This window comes from Quercus suber, unplaced genomic scaffold (assembly GCF_002906115.3).
Source record: "Quercus suber isolate HL8 unplaced genomic scaffold, Cork oak 2.0 scaffold_579, whole genome shotgun sequence".
NCBI lineage: Eukaryota > Viridiplantae > Streptophyta > Magnoliopsida > Fagales > Fagaceae > Quercus > Quercus suber.
This window is the reverse complement of record NW_027070024.1, coordinates 90,231-109,226: the sequence shown is the minus strand read 5'-3', so window position 1 is coordinate 109,226 and position 18,996 is coordinate 90,231. Positions and strand designations below refer to the sequence as shown.

Genomic DNA, 18,996 nt, shown 5'->3' with positions numbered 1-18,996 from the left:
AAACATATTCATATGAAAAAATTTCTAAATTTAATAATTAAAAATGGAAACTTAACCAAAGGTATTTAATTTGCCAAAAAAATATACATAATTCTCTTCTAACTTATCGGTTGTCTTATAATGACATTTTTTTAGTGCACACATATAATATTACTAACAAAAATAAAAATGAGAAATAATAACATCAAAATTTTACTATTAAAGAAAATTAATTTAATATAATAATGCACATATAAGCATAACTCAAATACAACCTAGATAATATGAAACCCTTGTTGTAGGAGGAAATACAAAATTTGATCATTCTTAAATAATAAATAGATAAAGCCTATAAGGGAAAAAATAAAAAAAGATGAGTACAAAAAATTCATAAATGCAAAACCAAATAAAAGAAGAAGAATTAAAATTGACTTTATAACTCATAAACACAACCATAGTAAACAAAGACAAAAAGAAGAACCATTCCTCTAATAATGTGGATGGTGGCTTTGATAAAACATTACACTACAAACAAACTCAAATAATAATTGATGTTTGACAAATCATAAAAGTGAAATATTTATAGAGGTTCATATAATTGATTTCATAGATTTAAAATTGCATTTATAACTCATAAGCAAAACCATAAAATAAAAACAAAAACAAAGAATTAAAACATACCTGTAATAGTTTGACTTTAATAAAGCATTCTACTACAAACAAAAAGAGAGATACAAACTTATTATTAATAATGGAGAGAGAAAATAACAATGAATTAGAGATAATAATAAATTAAAGTTCTGATTAATCTAATATTAATTTGCAGTTTTTATTTCATTTTTTTTTATGATAACAATGAATTAGAATCCTGATTAATCTAATATTAATCTACAGTTTTTTATTTCATAAGGCTCAAGAGGAAGTAGGGAGAAATCTATAGTAATATTTGCTTTGTGGATTGGTCTGACTACTTTAGTATTGGAGACATGATAATGTGAATATAAGCGTGATCATATATGTATTTTTTTTTTTTTTTTTCTTTTCATAGTTGGAAATACAAGATTTATTCCAGACATTTTATACTGCATTTTTGGTGAACACCCCCCCCCCCCCCACACCTCTGTATGTTCAACTAAATGAGCCATGTCTCTTATATAAAATTATACTAGTATCATACCTGTGCAATGCATTGCTTAATCAAAATTCAAATCAAATTTTTTTATTAACTTAATTAAAATAAAACAATAAAATAGACAATAAAAAATAAATGAATATTTTACCTCTGAGTTATATAATGAATGCATATTGTGTGAGACTAAAGTGTTATAAAAGCATATATATGTCTAAAATAATTGAATGGAAGATGGTAGATGTAACTAATATAAAATGAGATACATAAAAGAAATATAAAAGGATTTTGCATAATATATTGAGATTTAAGGCACAAGTAATATTTAAATGGAAAACCTTGAATTTAATAATTAAAAGCAATTAAAAAAAATGATTGAAAGTATATTTAAGTGGAAACCTCAATTCATTAATTAAGAACAAGCTAAATAACTAAACATTTAAAAATCTAAAGTAGAGAGACTTACATGAAAATTTAATTTTTGTCCTTGAAAGCATGAGAGAAGACACCGAAAGTTGAGTGACTTTCACCCAAACAAATGAAATAAATAAATAAATTCATTAGCATTGAGATATGATGAGAATTGAGAAGTGATACCTTTTAATAGTAACATCCCTTTTGGCCTTTACTTGTGAACAATAATAATCTCTATTATTTGATCTCAACCTCTCTCTCTCTCTCTCTCTCTCTCTCTCTATTATTGACAAAACAAAATAAGTAGCACCAAAAAAAAAAAAGGAAAAAAAAATACTTAGCATGATATTTACTATCTAGTTCACCTAATTAAGATTTTTCAAATAATGCTTAAACTACAAAGAGAATGGTAGATAGTAGCTTCCCAGTTAACAATACCAGTAATAAAATATAATAAAATAAATAAATAAAGAAGAATCAAAAAGACCAACAAAAAAAAAAAGGTAATTGAGGCATAAATATAATAAAATAAATGAAGGGGGAAAAATTTCTTACTTTTTCTTTGGAGATCATTAAGTAATTCTTTACTTGCAATGGACAATTTATCCAGGTGTGGTGTTCGTGTTGAAGCAATTTGTCCAATATGCAAAAGAAGAGTCCCACTTGCATCCGGACTAAGAAAGTATGGAAACACCGGCAAAACTAACAGCTTGTAGCAGAGACATGATCATGACCACCCCACGGATAGCAAATAAAAAGTGCAATGGTACTGTCAATCAAGGCATATATTGCAATGTTATGAGAAACTTTACATTAATTTAGGACTCAATTTAGTTTCATAGCTTTATTGAATCTACGATCTCAACCTCCACCTTATTCTTACAAAGGTAGCACCATTTGAGCTACAGTCATTGGCAGAATGTGCATGATTTTATTCAGATGAATTTACTGTAGTTACAGATTTTCATTGCTTATAATAAAATATAAAAGCAGGAGACCTACACCAGTCACATTTAGGTAACAATTAATGGAAGTTAGGAAGCACAGAGACAAACAGAAATACATAGAAAAATTAACAACCCGCCTCCGAGGGGTCATAAAGAGAGTTCCACGAGCTTCTAAACTCATCAGTACATGAGCTGTGATTGTACCATGAGCCCATTTGTACCTGTTCAACATAAAACATAAAATACAATCGGGTTCATGACTGAAAAATGGATACAGCTGAGCAAAATCAACTTCAAGATCTACTTCGATTAGCAAAGCATCTCATGAATGTCATTGGTATATATCTCCAAATCCTAAAGTCACCAAAACCATTACTAATAAAATCATACTCTTTTGGGGCGTGAATCAGAGAAATTAACTGAGGCTATTCAAACTGGCACAGGTCAACTAAACAGTATTTCCATTATCCCAGCAATTGTGGTTATGGATTTTCAGATTATGGGGAGCAGTGTGGGGTCTATAGTTGGCAAATTATAGATAGATAGATAATTGACGACCAAGAAAATAACAATGTATAAGTCATGACCAAGTGAAGAACATTTGAGATGTTATCTAGCATTGCTGCAATCAAGGGAGAGAAAGAGACCCTTTAGACAAAACAGTTTCTACTTTAAAGAAGAAAAAGTCCATGAAAAAACTGAAGATCTCATTTCTCATAAAGCAGATATGTAAGAAAGCAATACCTTCTAATGCAAGAAAAATGCTTAAGAAAGTAGCTAGAACAAACTCATACCAGTATATCATTCTCAACTAGTGTCCACAGAAGCATCAGTGGGACCTGGCGCAAGTACACAACAATGTACTATCAAAACCACAATTTCCTTTTTCTTTTTTTGGCTAAGTAAAGGTTTTGAGGAGACTCGACTCTCAGACACGTCCCACTGCTGGGGTTGATGTGCCAATTGGGTAAAAGACCATTAACACTATCTAAAACACAATCTTGCAGACACTTATATCTAAAGCAATGAAAAGAAAATCTGTAAACACTAATAATTTCTGTACAACCTAATGATATCATTAAAAATGATGGATCTTGATATGATATTAGTTAAAAAGTTTGGCATGTCTGCAACTGTGGCAGTTCTTCAATTTTGGATGCTAAACATTTATACATAACACAAAATGTATGTTTAAGAACCTAATGACTGTCTTCATTTGTTGACATTAGGATATTCTATTGATGACCCTGTGTACTTGTTTATCTTAATGACAAAATGTTTTTCTTTTTTGATAAGTAATAAAATTTATTCAAAATGAAATCAACAAGTACACAAGAAGTATACAATCTGAAGGTAAAAGATTCATGTGCCATGTAGGATATCCTACAACCAAATTCAAGAAAACAAATTCCACTTTCTCCTGTGGTAGATAATATAAAAGGCATATTCACCAAGATAATGATCATCTCTCTATATAGAGGAGGTATTTGGTATCAAATGATACCATATCAGCGGTATCAAAATCCAATAAGTGTAAGACATGTTAGCAAAAAATAACTAACCCAATAATAATTGAAAGACATGTTTTAATGAGTAACTATTTTTACACACGTCTCTCGTTTATTAGATTTTGATATGGATGGCGTGATATTATTTGATATAAAATACTTTTTTCTATATATGTAATATGGGGCAAGAGGAGCAACATCAATAACCCACACAACTTTACCTAAATATATAGGCCTGTCAAGCTTATCTGCATCCAGTTTGGTAGTATTTAAAACTATTGAACCCAAAAATAACAATTTTGACACAACAAATATAAATCAATGAGCCCCATAAATCACAATATTAGTTTGCTCTGAGACATTACCCAGATAGAGAGAGGGAAAAAAAACAAACCAGCAGCAGCAACAACAAACAAAAAGAAGAGAAAACAAAGCCAGCCCACGAACTTGAAAGAATACATCTGAGGTGGTTGGAGCATGTACACATGAATCATAAATAATCAACAACTGATTAAGTATCAAGTTCAATCCAAAGAAAAATAAGAGAAAAGGCTTAATCAAAAAACGATCAACAAAGGATGCACAGTGCTTTAAACCTGAAACCGAACACCAAATATTTGGAGGTATGATGATGTAGAACAGCATAGGAAAATAAAGATAAAAGAAGAATAAAAGTATAAACAGGACAACCCCTAGGCTTCACCACCTAGAATCTGCCTGCAAGCCCTAGGCATCACCACCAAACAAAGAGAAAATCATCGAATTATTCTAATTAAAATTGTAATGCCTTTCACAATTACAAAAGCACTACTTTAATGGGGTTTAGGGATTACACCAATATGGGAAGTACTTAATTAAATCCCTTAAAATCCTCAACATTAGAAAAACTAAAAATTCAAAAACAAAATTCATTTCAAATTCAAAAATAAAATGATTTTGGTGCTCCCTACATCACATGAAACTCTAATTAAAGTGCAAGGTACCAATAAGATACTGGTGCATATTTTTGGCTAATGTCTGCTAGCTGGCTAGTGAAGCACTTTGAAGGAAAAACAAATAAAAGGCATCTCATCCTCAACACTTTTGCCTTATAATTTGTTGGTTTCTTCCCTACAAGCTCCGGTTTGCAAAAATTTTAGAATTCTAGACCAGGCATCCAAAAACTTGAATCAAGACAAACTCTTTACTTTGTTTTGGTTTGGGAGATGGGGGGTAAAGATGATGAGAAACTAGTAGCTTAAGTAGAATCATAACTTAGGGTCTGACAATAAAGAGTTATAATGACTGTCAACTGCCCAAAACCTATCTTTTAAGCTCCGAAATAAAATTTATATAAAAATAAATAAATAAATAAAGCCCCTGATTAAAATAAGCAAAGAAAATGATAATAAATAACCGTACAATGGAGCTGCAGGAAAGTGAAATGGCAACGAGATGAATGAAAATAAATGCCAGTAATACCTAATCTACAAACTGAGGCAAAGAAACATAGAGAAACAGGGAAAATATAGAGAAAAATAGTGGTTCAGCAATAAACAAAATCTAGGGATTAATCATCAAATCAGTACACTAAAACATTCTTGTGAGGAAATGAAAGGGATATTATCATCAGAGCTACTAAGTAAGAAACATATGCTAAAAAATAATAGGCGGGCAGTGCAAGTCTATCTCAGGATTAATACAATTAGTTTACCACCAAAACAAGAAGAGAAGCTTGCACGACTACAAGCTGACTTATAACTAGTGCCTGCTATTCTCAGCTGCACTCTCTTCCTTCCCAAGTGCAACCACTAATTTTTTCAGGATGGCTTCAGTTGGCTGGTGTGAATTCTCTACAGCCTTGGATATTGCTTGCCATTTCTCACCATGCTTAGGTTCAGCAGCAATGCATCTCTTTAACACATCTTTCTGGCTCTCTTCACTCCCATGCTGAAGTTCGAATTTATAATATAATGCCCAGAAATCTCCAATATCCGGGGCAAGTGTGACTGCCCTGTTAAGCCAAGTTCGAGCTTTATCTACCTTCCTATCATGCCAGAATAACTTGGCCACAGCAGCAATCACATGGGGATCATGATCACATTTCTTGAGAGCATCCATACTCTTGGATTTTCGTTGTGGACGGGGGACCATCTCAATTGATGCTGCCCATAATATACCACTGTTGGGACACTCCTGCAATGCCTTTGCCATCAAAATATTAGATTCCTTCTTATTACCATGCCTCATTTCAGCTCGGACAGCAGCAAGCCATAGCTCAGGGTTCTGAGGATTTTTCTTCCTTGACATGGTGAGGATAGCTCGAGCTTTACTCAATCCATTCATCCTCTCTTCCAGATTAGCAAGAGAAAGCCAAAGGTGTATACAATGAGGGCAACGCTTCAAACCCAACTCATAAGTTTCCTTGGCTTTCTCCAAGTGACCAAGCCTTTCCTCTAGCTGTCCAAGCATCAACCACAATTTAAAGAATGCCGGGAAGAGTTTCAACCCTTCATCCAACAACATCCTCTCCTCGTCGGTATTCCCCGATTCTCTCTCAACAATAGCAGATTTCATCCATACTCTTTCAGTGCCACCACTCTCTCTAGCCTTAGTAAGAAGAATTCTAGCTCTCTCGGGCTCATGATTCTCGAATTCAAGTTTAAACGCTGCAAGCCAAATCTCCTCAGAGTTAGGAATGGCAGCATAAGCTTCTTGAAGGATTGCTCGTGCAGCAAACACATCCCCTGCAAGCCACTTCTCTTTAGCACCCATAAGCCACAAAACCTCAGCCTGTGGCCTGTAAGTAACTGCCTTACGAAGCAAAGCATCAAGAGACTCCCTAGTCCCATGACTCTTCTCCAGCTGTGCTGCCTTAAGCCATATGCTCTTCTTTGTCAAGAACACACTCAATGCATGAGCATAAATAGCTCTGGCCGTCTCAATTGAACCCCTCTTCCTACACTCCTCCGCATCTGCCACCCATGTCCTCTTCCTATCCTCTTCCTCCACACCAATCCCAATTGTATTCTTAACAATGGCTTGACAAGTCACCACAGAACCTGCCCGTTCCGCGACCTCTGCCTCTCTCATCCATGCTTCCCTATCAATTGCCAAACCCTCTCTCTGCAAGGCCCTTAAACCCTTCTCAACAATCTTCACCACCATTCCTGTATCCCCGTTTGCCTCTTCCAACTTTGCAGCAGTTATCCAAATAGCTGGCTCCTTTGGCAGCCTTTCCCTCGCCCTATTCGACACTTTCTTTGCATGATCGTATGTCTCTAGTCTTGCCAATGCCAACCACAATTCAACGTGCAACGGACAACACTCCACAGCCCTGTGCAGTAACAGCCTGGCATCCTCCTCATTGGCCAACTCCACAACCGCCTTCCAAAGCCGAACCGAATCTGGAATATGCTCTAACCCTTTCCTTAACACTCTGCTCTTGTTCATCTCACCATGCTCCAATTTCGCTGCCTGTAACCACAGCTTAACTGAATTGGGTATGGATTTCACACCTTTTGCAATAACTGCCTTGGCCTCATCCGGGCTCGCTAATCTACAAGCCTCCAACCACACATCCTCGCTCTTCGGACATTCCTCACAACCCTTTTGAATCAACTGTCTAGCTGCCTGAATCTTTCCAGCCACCTCTTCCAACCTTGCCGCAGCAATCCAACCCGGTGGATGCTTGGGATTCGATTGAGTCACACTCTTCATCAACAATCTCGCCTTCTTAATATCAGAAATCTCCGCATCACTCGTCATCTTCATACTCTTCAAATCAGTGAGATAACCTTTTGGATCCACCACAGTTTGTCCCGAAACCGAATCCGATAACCTATCCAACTTCAATGACAACACAGTACCTCTTCCTTCACCCACAGAAGTCAAATCCGTGATCGGAGTTTGTGCCCGCGGTGTCTCAGTACCACCAACAGCTCTACTCTTGGGGTCCAATGCCGTAACATGCTCTTGCTCTTGCCTAGCTTTTTCCAATAGCGTATCCGGCACAGGCACGAAGCTCTCAAACCGCTTCTTCTTGTTTCGAAGCGAATAATCTCCGATTTCAGGAATGCTATCCCACTCCTGAGTCGATAAAGTACACAATTTCCTCTTCAAATCGGCAAATTGCTCTGTGATTTTTGGATTCGACGCACGGTATTTCTCGATTTCCTGCTTCAACCTAGCTTCCCTCCTATCCTTCCGCCGCGAATCCATTCGCTTATCAATCGCTTCCCAAACAGCATCGGCCTCCTTATCATCTTCATCATACTCACCATTAGCAAACAGAGCAACATCGTTTCCTTCAAACTCGTCAAACTTCTGATTCTCATTGTATCCTTTCTCGTCCGCACCGTCGCCATCTTCATCTTCGTCAGGCTTTCCTCCGCCGATGGTAGTGGAGGTGCGGTCAGGGGCAGCACGGGCAGGACCGATATCGGAACGGGTGGTGAATCCGGTGGCACCACGGCCGAGGCCGGCGACGTAATTGGGCGGAGGCTTGGAGTTGAGGAAGTCGAGTTTGGAGCCACCGAGGAGAGGGAGGTGGAGAGAGAGAGTGGAGTAAGGGGTGATGCGGAGGCTGGAGAGGAGGACGGCGTCGTTTTGAGAAGGGAGAAGGTGGGATTGGGAGAGGTAGAGGCGGTGGAGGTGGTGGATTGGGATGTGAGTGTGGCGGTGGAGAGAGAGTTTGAGGGAGTGGAGAGAGGTGGTGTTTGGGTCTAGGGTTAGGGATAGGGTTTTCTGGTTTGGGATGGTGATGAACACCATGGTTATGGTTTTGAATTTGATAGAAGAGCAGAGATGGATCAAGAAGGAGAAGGGGATGAAGAACTGATTATTTGAATTTGATTCATTATTTGTTGTTTTTGTGTTCGTATCGTGTATGGGATTTGATAACTGTGTTTTCTTGATGGGTGTAAAGCTTTGATGATTTCGCTTTGATTTGTTTGGGGTTTATGGGTATGACCCATATATATATAGTTGACTGAATAAAGGTCAATTTGGATACAATTAAAAATTAAAATTAAAAATTAAAAAATATGGTAGTAAAATAATTTTTAAATGTGTGAATAGTATTGTAGAATTTATTTTTAATAAAAAAATTGTTGAAAAGTGAAATTTATGGGTTTAGAAATAGTAAAATTTATGCTAAAAAGTGAACTATTGCAGTTACTGTTCATTGAACAGTAGTAGCTATAGTACTGCTACAGTAAAAAAGAGCTAAAAACGTATAAAAAAAAATTTAGAAAAATACAGACATCAAACATAAACGTGCTAGCCAAACAAGCACTAAGTATCCTACTCTTACTCGAGGTATGATAAGTCTCTAGGTTTTGCCAGTACATGCAAGCTCTACTTGACTAGGACACTTCTCTAGCCATGCAATGTAGTTATATTAGTTGCAAGTTGAGCCCACAAGTGGGCTGGGACATTTTTCTGCTTTTTTGTATGGGGAAAAAGCAACAGTTTTAAAAGCTTGTGCAAGGTGGATTGTTCTAGAAACAATGTTCTGCACCCGAAGACGATGCCTCACCCATTCCTTGGAGCGCGTTGCAGATGCACATAGAGTCTCCCTCCAACATTACATCCCTTACCCCAACGTCCAGAGCGAACTGAACCCTGACCTCCATTGCCTTAGCTTCTATCTCCAATGCTCCGAAGGGAAAAGCAAGCTTCCGGCTGAGCGCAGCAATAACCATGCATGCCGAGTCACGTATTATCACTCCAATACCTACCTGCTTCCGTTTGGAGAATACTGCTCCATCAACATATAGATACTGATTTTCTTTTTTTTTTTTTAACTCTGTTACAAATCTGAGTTAGGTTCTTGTCTCTCTTGTTAACAATGGATATAAGTAAAATGAGTCGGGGAGAAATGAATCTTTTTGGATCTGCATGTTGTTCAATGCTTACGATGCATTTCACAGTACAGTTATTGTCACAGCATCTGTTTTATTGGAAGAACCCAAAGGAGCAGAAGGCCATAATAATTATTATCCTTATGGCTCCCATATATGCAATCGACTCAGTTGTGGGCTTATTGGATATCCAGGGAAGTAAAGCATTTTTCATGCTTTTGGATTCAATTAAGGAATGTTATGAGGCTCTGGTGAGTGCTTCGACTCAGTTTTGATTTAATTTTGTTTTTGGCCTATATGTCTAACTTTTCATATTTCTACTTACAGGTGATTGCTAAGTTCATGGCTTTGATGTACAGTTAACCTGAATATATCTATTAGTAAAAATATTGTACCAAATGGCATTAAAGGAAGAGAGATTCACCATTCATTTTCAATGACTCTTTTTCAGGTGCAAAGTATATGTTTGGATAGTTGAAAACTTATTGTGTTCGCTTTTCTTTCTTTTTTTTTTTTCTTTTTTTTTGAAGCAGGTTCCAGCACTTTTGAAAATTTTTAATAGGTCTCTTGCATTATTTATGGGATTCACAAACACTTTTTTTCAACAAAACTTTCTTTAAAAATAAGTTCCACGGTACTATTTATACATTTAAAAATAATTTTACAAAAATACTTTTAATTTTTAAGAAAATAAGTGATATTCAAATGAATACTTCAGTCAGCTTCTACTTTGCAATAATCTGAATTTTATTTTGTTATGGGAACTATATTTACAAATAGAGTATGCTAGCATCATGAATGGGATTTTGGCCCACATGGGGACATGGAAAGTAAACAATTATGTTTTCAAGATTCTGTCATAATTGCTTCATCATAAACCTATCCAAATTTCAGTTAGGAAGGGACTGAAGAACATCATTCCTTTAATGCTGGTGTTTATTAAAATATTATTTTCTGAGCTGATGTGTTGAAACATGTCAGATCTAAATACATTCTGCATTATTTTGAGTTTTTCCTTTCTTGACAGCATCGTTGATCCAATCTCTTAGGTCCATTTCTGTTTAAGTCTATTTAAGATAATTGAAATGTAGTGGTTTCACAAACTGCAGCCTCACACTGTCCGGCTAGACCACCATACCCTAAAGCTCCTCAAGTATTGGACATGGCAATTTGTCATCATCCGCCCAGTCTGCTCCATTTTGATGATAGCACTGCAAATACTTTGGATGTACCCCAGTTGGTTGAGCTGGACATTCACCATCATTCTTAACATTTCAGTTTCATTGGCCTTGTATTCTCTGGTGCTCTTTTACCATGTGTTTGCAAAGGAACTGCAACCCCACAAGCCACTTGCATAGTTCATGTGCATCAAAGGGATTGTCTTCTTTTGTTTTTGGCAGGTAAATTTTATTGTATGTTATTTATTATTATTTTTGTGTGTGTTCTTTGTTGTTGGTGCTAATGTTTTTTAGGCTACTTCATCTTCTCTGATTGAAGCAGTTCTCATACTTATTAAAGATTTCTTACCTATCCAAAAAAAATTCTCATCCCATTCATTTTTTGGCATTTAAGTTTAATTCTTCACACAACCCTTCTCCCCCTGAAAAGAAAGAAAATTACTCCAAAAAGGATAGAATGGAAGCCTAACAAACTTATGAAATGCGCCAAGGACACAAAAGAACTACCAAAGTTTGGACAAGAAATCAAAGCATCTCTGAAAGCCTAAAAGTTGGACATAAAGACACCGGCCTTTTTCAGTCCCTACAATTATAGTTTATTGCCTTCATAGTTGAAAGACCTAGGTGAAGATTTTTGACTTTCCAAGGTTAAAAAAAGGCTCCTAGGATTTGGTGCCTTTTAGATATAAAAATTAAAGATAATATGCACGTAAGTCTACTTCAAATGTACTCCACCGTGAAACTCCTAATGGCCAACTTAAGCCAATGGTTCTAACCATTTGAACTTTTAAGGACTATTTAACATGCTTGAATTCCTTTCACCTCCAGGTGGCTGAATGATTATTTCTAAGTGAAACATCAAAATTGGGCACCTGAGGTCTTCACTATTATTTTTCCAATTTAGTCAGACTCTCAAAGTTCTTGTTAGCTTGGTAGTTTGTGTTTATAGAATAGCACCCAAGTCTGGCTTGAATTGATAAGATGCCTCAAGATTCTTTAAAGACGCAAACTAGCAGTTGATTTTAAACATCATATGCCTTGATCTTTAACATATTTTCAAGTGCTTTCATGTAAACTTAATATACTATTGGAAAATTAGTGTGGGTGTTTTCTTTTTTAATAGAGCAGAAAACTTAAGTGATTCTAGTAACTTATACCTTAAGGGTAATCCTGGAACATTGTGTTGATCCAGAATACCCAAGCATTGTCATTTGCACTTTGAATAAATGGTTATTATCTGATTACTTATTTTCTTAAAAATGGTATTCTCTGGGTCCTGGGTTTTTGTATTGCCTTAAATGACAACAGAACATAGTGTATGACCTTTCTGCCTCAAAATTTTGTTCTGATACAACTCTCTCTCTCTCCCCTATTTATTCTTCCTTCTGTTTTTTTCCCTCTAATCTATTATGAATTTCTTCTTTATAAGTATGGAAATAATATGTGTACATCTCATGTCAATACTTGTTTACAAATTTCCATCTTTGACCAAACGCAGGGAGTGGTGCTTAAAGTACTAGCTGCACTGGGTATCATTAAATCTCATCATTTCTGGTTAGATGTGGAGCACATTGAGGAAGCTATTAGAATGTCTTGGTATGTTTAGAGATTGTTGTCTTTTCTGTTCTCCAGCAATATGCATACCATGTTTCGCCTTACAGTGGAGACGTTGAATCGAAGTTTAAATTAAATAAGAAGGACAAATGATTTGAAAAGTCTCAAGAGGAAGCAGGGAGAAATCTATAGTAATATTTGCTTTGAGGATTGGTCTGACTCCTGTGGCATTGGAGACATGATAATGTGGATTTGAATGTAATCATGTATGTATTTTTTTTTTTCTTTTCATAGTTGGGAAGACAAGGCTAATTCCAGACATTTTATACTGCATTTTTGGTGAATGTAATCATGTATGTCATATGATCACTTACTCTTCTCCTTATTATTTCACACTAGTTGCAAACTCAATAATAATATAATGTAAAATTTGTAAGTTAATAACGCATGTCATTTAAAAGTATTTTTCATTTTTATAAATTTTATGTAATGGAACAAGTAATGTATTTTGCATAATTATAATATTTTTATATAAATGGAGAAAATGTTATTAAAAGGAATTTTTTTAATAATATATCATAATCGGTTGACTAATTTGAGCATATCCAAGATTATTTTCAAAAAATACGTACACTCATATTTCTTGGAATACATGTAACATGTTACGTTAAGAGTATGTTTGGATACTGCTTATTGCTGAAAACTGAAAATACTGTAGCAAAATAATTTTTAAATATGTAAATAGTATCATGAGATCCATTTTTAATGAAAATTTTGCTAAAAAAAGAGGTTTGTAGGTCCCATGAATAGTGTATGGAACCCACTGACAGACGCTGGACGCAGCTAAAAAATCATTTCAGCTATATCCAAACGTTCACTAAGTTTAAATTACTATATCTATCTAAAAAAGTTTAAATTATTAAATAAGTTTAGATTTGTAGCACTTTTTTTTTTCTTTCCAAATATAAGTATAACGTCTATATTATTGAAACTTGAATTTCAAGGTATTCTTTTAAATATTTTTTTTTTTTTTGATAGGAAAATTGCAATCTTATTTCCACTCAAATAGAAAAAGTTACATCATTGGTAAGAGCTTGCATTAAGAAGCAAGGCGTCTCTTCCATCCATGCTATATAATCGACAATGCCTAAAGCATGTTTTGCCAATAAATGAGCTGGTGTATTACCCTGTCTACGAATGTGAGAAAATTCAACCTGACGAAACAGCCCACAAAGAGCAATTGCACCAGAAATAACTGATGCCACCGAAGAGGGTGGGGGCGAAAGACCACACAGAGCATTATAAATTAGCAATGAATATTTATTTTTTCCTTTTTTTTTTTTTTTTTCCTCTAATCTATTTTGAATTTCTTCTTTCTAAGTATGGAAATAATATGGGGACGCCTCATGTCAATACTTGTTTACAAATTTCCATCTTTGAGCAAACGCAGGGAGTGGTGCTTAAAGTACTAGCTGCACTGGGTATCATTCAATCTCATCATTTCTGGTTAGCTGTGGAGCACATTGAGGAAGCTATTCAGAATGTCTTGGTATGTTTAGAGATGGTTGTCTTTTCTGTTCTCCAGCAACATGCATACCATGTTTCGCCTTACAGTGGAGGCGTTGAATCGAAGTTTAAATTAAATAAGAAGGACAAATGATTTGAAAAGGCTCAAGAGGAAGCAGGGAGAAATCTATAGTAATATTTGCTTTGAGGATTGGTATGACTCCTGTGGTATTGGAGACATGATAATGTGGATTTGAATGTAATCATGTATGTATTTTTTTTTCTTTTCATAGTTGGAAAGACAAGGCTAATTCCAGACATTTTATACTGCATTTTTGGTGAATGTAATCATGTATGCCATATGATCACTTACTCTTCTCCTTATTATTTCATACTAGTTGCAAACTCAATAATAATATAATGTAAAATTTGTAAGTTAATAATGCATGTCATTTAAAAGTATTTTTCATTTTTATAAATTTTATGTAATGGAACAAGTAATGTATTTTGCATAATTATAATATTTTTTTATATAAATGGAGAAAATGTTATTAAAAGGAATTTTTTTAATAATATATCATAATCGGTTGACTAATTTGAGCATATCCAAGATTATTTTCAAAAAATACGTACACTCGTATTCCCTGGAATACATGTAACATGTTACATTAAAGGTTTGTTTGAATACCGCTTATTGCTAAAAACTGAAAACACTGTAGTAAAATAATTTTTAAATATGTGAATAGTATCGTGAGATCCATTTTTAATGAAAGTTTTGCTGAAAAAAGAGGTTTGTAAGTCCCATGAATAGTGCATAGGACTCACTGACAAACGCTGGACGCAGCTGAAAAATCATTTCAGCTGTATCCAAACGTTCACTAAGTTTAAATTACTATATCTATCTAAAAAAATTTAAACTATTAAATAAGTTTAGATTTGTAGCACTTTTTTTTTCCTTCCAAATATAAGTATAACGTCTATACTATTGAAACTTGAATTTCAAGGTATTCTTTTAAATATTTATCATTTTTATTGCCTATTTAGGTCCATATGTCTAATTTCTAATTCATTTAATTTTGTTTGTATTTTTTTAACCCAAAAGTAAAGAGTTTAGCCCAAATGGAATAAAGTTTTATACTTTTCAACTAGAAATGTAAGGAAAAAAAATGTTAAGCCAATTAAAAAGAAAACCTACAAAAAGAATTAATTTAAAGCCCAATTAATCTAAAATAGATAGAAATGGTCCAAATTTACCAAATATATTGCAGTGAACCGAAATTGACTAAATTGGACTTAATAGACCCAAGTGGACCGAACCATACCAAAGTTGACTGAATGGACCAAAAAAATACCGAAATAGACCAAATGGACTAAGGTGCTGCATTGATGTGGCTCAAAACCAATGCAATAACAAAAAATGCAACACTTATATTATATAAATATAGATTTGTAGGACTTATATGTAATAAAATTTGTACTAACTACAATATCACTAAAAAATAATTATGAATTATGTTTATTATGTTGTTAATGTGAAACTAACCAATTATGTCACTTTGTAGTTGGTAAACAGTATACAAAGCATGTCACTTTGTAGTTAGTAAACAGTGCAGTTTAAATATTCTTTTATATTAAAATTCTAAATGAAAACATTCATAAGATGTATTATATAAAAGATACCATTGTTTGATTAATATTAATTTAAAAAATGCTTAAATGATGTCATGTACTAATAGATTTGGACAAAATAATTAAATTAACTCATTTAGTTATTTGCTAATAGATCTTACAATTAAATTGGCCTAATGGATCAAATGCAATATTATTAAAAGAAACATCTCACTCTTTTTTTTCAAAAAAGAGTTTCAACCTTTAGTATTCGCTTCTAATGATAACTTTTTATCATCAAACTAAGATACCAATTAGTTTTTGGTATAGATGAGAATTGAACCTCATATCTCTTATTCAAACATCAAAAACTTTACCAATTAAGCTAACTGAAACCCACCACATCTCACTCACTTGTCTACCCAACAAAGCAACAATTCTGTTTCCATGAGCTCCTGGATGAGTTCATCCAAGCCTCACCCGACCGAATTAGTCATATACCCAACCTCCCATGCTGTGTGTACACAGCACGCACGCGCAAGAAGCCGCTTTGTTGGCAGTTTAAGGCCTAGCAAAAGTTTCGAATCTGGCTCCCTATCAAGAACCAGGACCCAAAAATCCTGTGTCATCCTCTTTGACACATTTCAACCCCAAACAAAAAGACCCCTGCTCCCAAAGTTGAAAATTTACCCTCTTTGACTTTTGATGGTAAAAGCTACATGCAAAATTCAAATGGTTAGGTCAGGTAATACTAATACATATATTCCCACAAGTACAACCTGTGATTATGCATGGCGTATACACAACAGTGTTGTCATGATGAAACTCACTGTTTTCCTATCCAACTCCAAAAATTAATGCAAAGGGACTTTCGTAATGAATTTGGTTTAATGGTTTGGTTGAACCAGCATCAGTGATAAGCTTTTACGTAGTTATTATGTCAATTATATAACCAAGTTTCTTCTAGCTTTGCCATGTGCCCTCTTAACTTGTTCTACTTAATTGGTATAAAAGAAGAATGGAAATCTTTCTTTTCTATATCCTTTAGACCATCCCAATATGGTTTGAATATGAAACAACAATAAGCGTTGTGGGGATGTTCCATGAAAATAGAATGATTTCATTCATTTTCCAAAGAAATTGAAGGAGTTAATTGGAGCCAAAATAAGTCCAAATATTGCACATAAATGGAGTACCTGCTGTAACATTTGACTTCGGGGGGGTGCATTTCTCTTCAATCATTCCTAGCTTTTCATATTTTCCTGAGTAATCAATCAACTAATTATATATGGTCCAAAGCTTTAATAAAATTTTTGAAAATAAACTAAGGAAAGATTATCAACAACAAATTGTTTTTCCTAATTGGTCCAATTAATCATTGTTAAGTTTATAAATTTCCTTTGTCACATTTTTCGGTGTTTTGGATCCTAGGAAGAAAAAAAAAGGTTTGAGAAAGTTTTTTTAAAGCTAAAAGAATAATATCTAAATTTTATATTCTTTTTAATGATTCACAAAATGTTATAAATAACTTTTATTAAAAAGTGAATATTTTCGTTAACTTGTCTTTTGAATTTCTGAGAAAAATTGTATTATATATTTTCATTTTGGTACTACAAAATTTATATATATGATTTATGACTATTCTTATATTACATTTATGATTATTTCTATAATAAATAAAAATATGACTATGAAATACATTATTCTTTATTAAATTAGTTTAAATTCTAAAAAAAAATTAATAAAACCACCATAAAAGTAATTATCACGTGCAATGCGTGAGTTCACAACTAATTGAACTAATAACGACAAACATACATTTGAAGATGAGTGCAAGGGCTGTATGAATTGGATAACCAATTCCCGAACGAATGAATCTTGAAGCAGAATTTCTGTAGCAGGAAGGTCCTCCAAAATCATATCTATAAGCACCATTAAACCTTTGCAATCTAATGAAGGAGAAGCCAACCCTTTCATTGCCAGTATAGTTAGAACCTATGTAAAAGAATATAAATTGGGTATAAAATATTCAAAGCAAAATCACATTGTACACTTGATTGCTTTAGATTACTTTTCACTAAATACAATAGACAGTAAACATGTAATAAAATGTGTGTACAAACACGTCTTCAGTGGCGTGTGGTGATGACATTGTTGGGTCTGAAGGGAAAATGAAAGAGGTTGTGATGTCTCTCACGGGTCATTTCAGCACAAGAAAATGAGGGCTGACCCAAAAGAATGTGCACATCAAAAAACATTGAAAGGTCACTTAATATATAAAACACTTGTTAAATGTTTAGACTCCAAATTCAAAATTTACTACATAAGTTTGTATTCAAAAAATATATGTGCGGAAAGATAAATATAAATAGCCAAACTGCAAACTACTCTAAGCCATAATTTAATCACAACTCAGCAGTAATTAAAAGTAAAGAGTAAGGGATAGAGAGAAGCAAATACAAGATAACACTGACACATGTTATCGAAGAGGAAACTAAAGTATTCGGCGAAAATCTCTCCGGCGTCGGTAAAATGATCCACTAAAGAATCAGTTGGGATATATGAATAGCAAGAGACCCTCCAAGCCTAATCTACCCGATGCGCCTAAGCCTTCCAAGCTTCTTGCTCTAACAGGGTTACGCCTAACCTTGTCTTATCTAGCTTAAGATCTCGCAATTAGCCCATTGTATCAACCAAAATGAATTGGTTCTCTCTTGAACTACTTCCCAAACACCAAGAACCTTCTCACAGCTATGAATGTGATGAGATAAGGATTTGGCCTAAGTTCCTCTCAAAGGTATGACAATGGAGAGGGTGAGAGTAGAGGAATTTAGAAAATAAATTGTGTAAAATTGTGAATGAGTCAATCTTGTTTTTTTTAAGGTTTCTCTCTCAAAATTCTATCTGGAAGCTCTCTACATTTCGTGGGTTTAAGGGTAGTTATTGTAGGATATGAGAGGAATGTGAAAAGTCATTTTCTACAAAACAAGGTGTTCTGGCAAGTCACTTGCGACTGGGATGAGTCGCAAGTTCCAGTCGCCAGAAAATATAATGGTCAGACTGTACTTTTTGTCCTGTAGTGATCCATTTGTCCTGTAGTGATCCAGCTGTCTTGACACTTCAACTTCCTAAATGCTCCACACGTGTGCCTAATTCTGGTGGATGGCCAGTCGTGAGTTCCAATCGCAAGTTGCCTCTTTGATGCACACTCTTGATCAATTCTTCACACTCTCTCACACACAACCCTTATATAATTCCCACCGAAATATAAGATTTCTAAATGCTGAATTACAAGCAGCATAAAATAAAGTCAACATATGGTTGAATAAA

General features: G+C 34.5%; 1 protein-coding gene and 1 pseudogene across 1 annotated transcript; one reads left to right on the top strand and one right to left on the bottom strand.

The window, feature by feature from the left end:
* Positions 1 to 5,498: 5,498 nt before the first annotated feature.
* Positions 5,499 to 8,940, bottom strand: LOC112012430 (protein STABILIZED1). The gene has a single exon (XM_065764713.1). The coding sequence runs from the start codon at positions 8,727 to 8,729 to the stop codon at positions 5,718 to 5,720; it is 3,012 nt and encodes a 1,003-aa protein (XP_065620785.1). The 5' UTR covers positions 8,730 to 8,940; the 3' UTR covers positions 5,499 to 5,717.
* An 842-nt stretch (positions 8,941 to 9,782) lies between these two features.
* Positions 9,783 to 14,426, top strand: LOC112012432 (uncharacterized; annotated as a pseudogene).
* Positions 14,427 to 18,996: the final 4,570 nt, after the last annotated feature.

What these genes read in the sequence shown, in the direction of transcription:
- LOC112012430 (XM_065764713.1), bottom strand. Translation starts at nt 8,729, where the DNA reads ATGGTGTTCATCACCATCCCAAACCAGAAAACCCTATCCCTAACCCTA.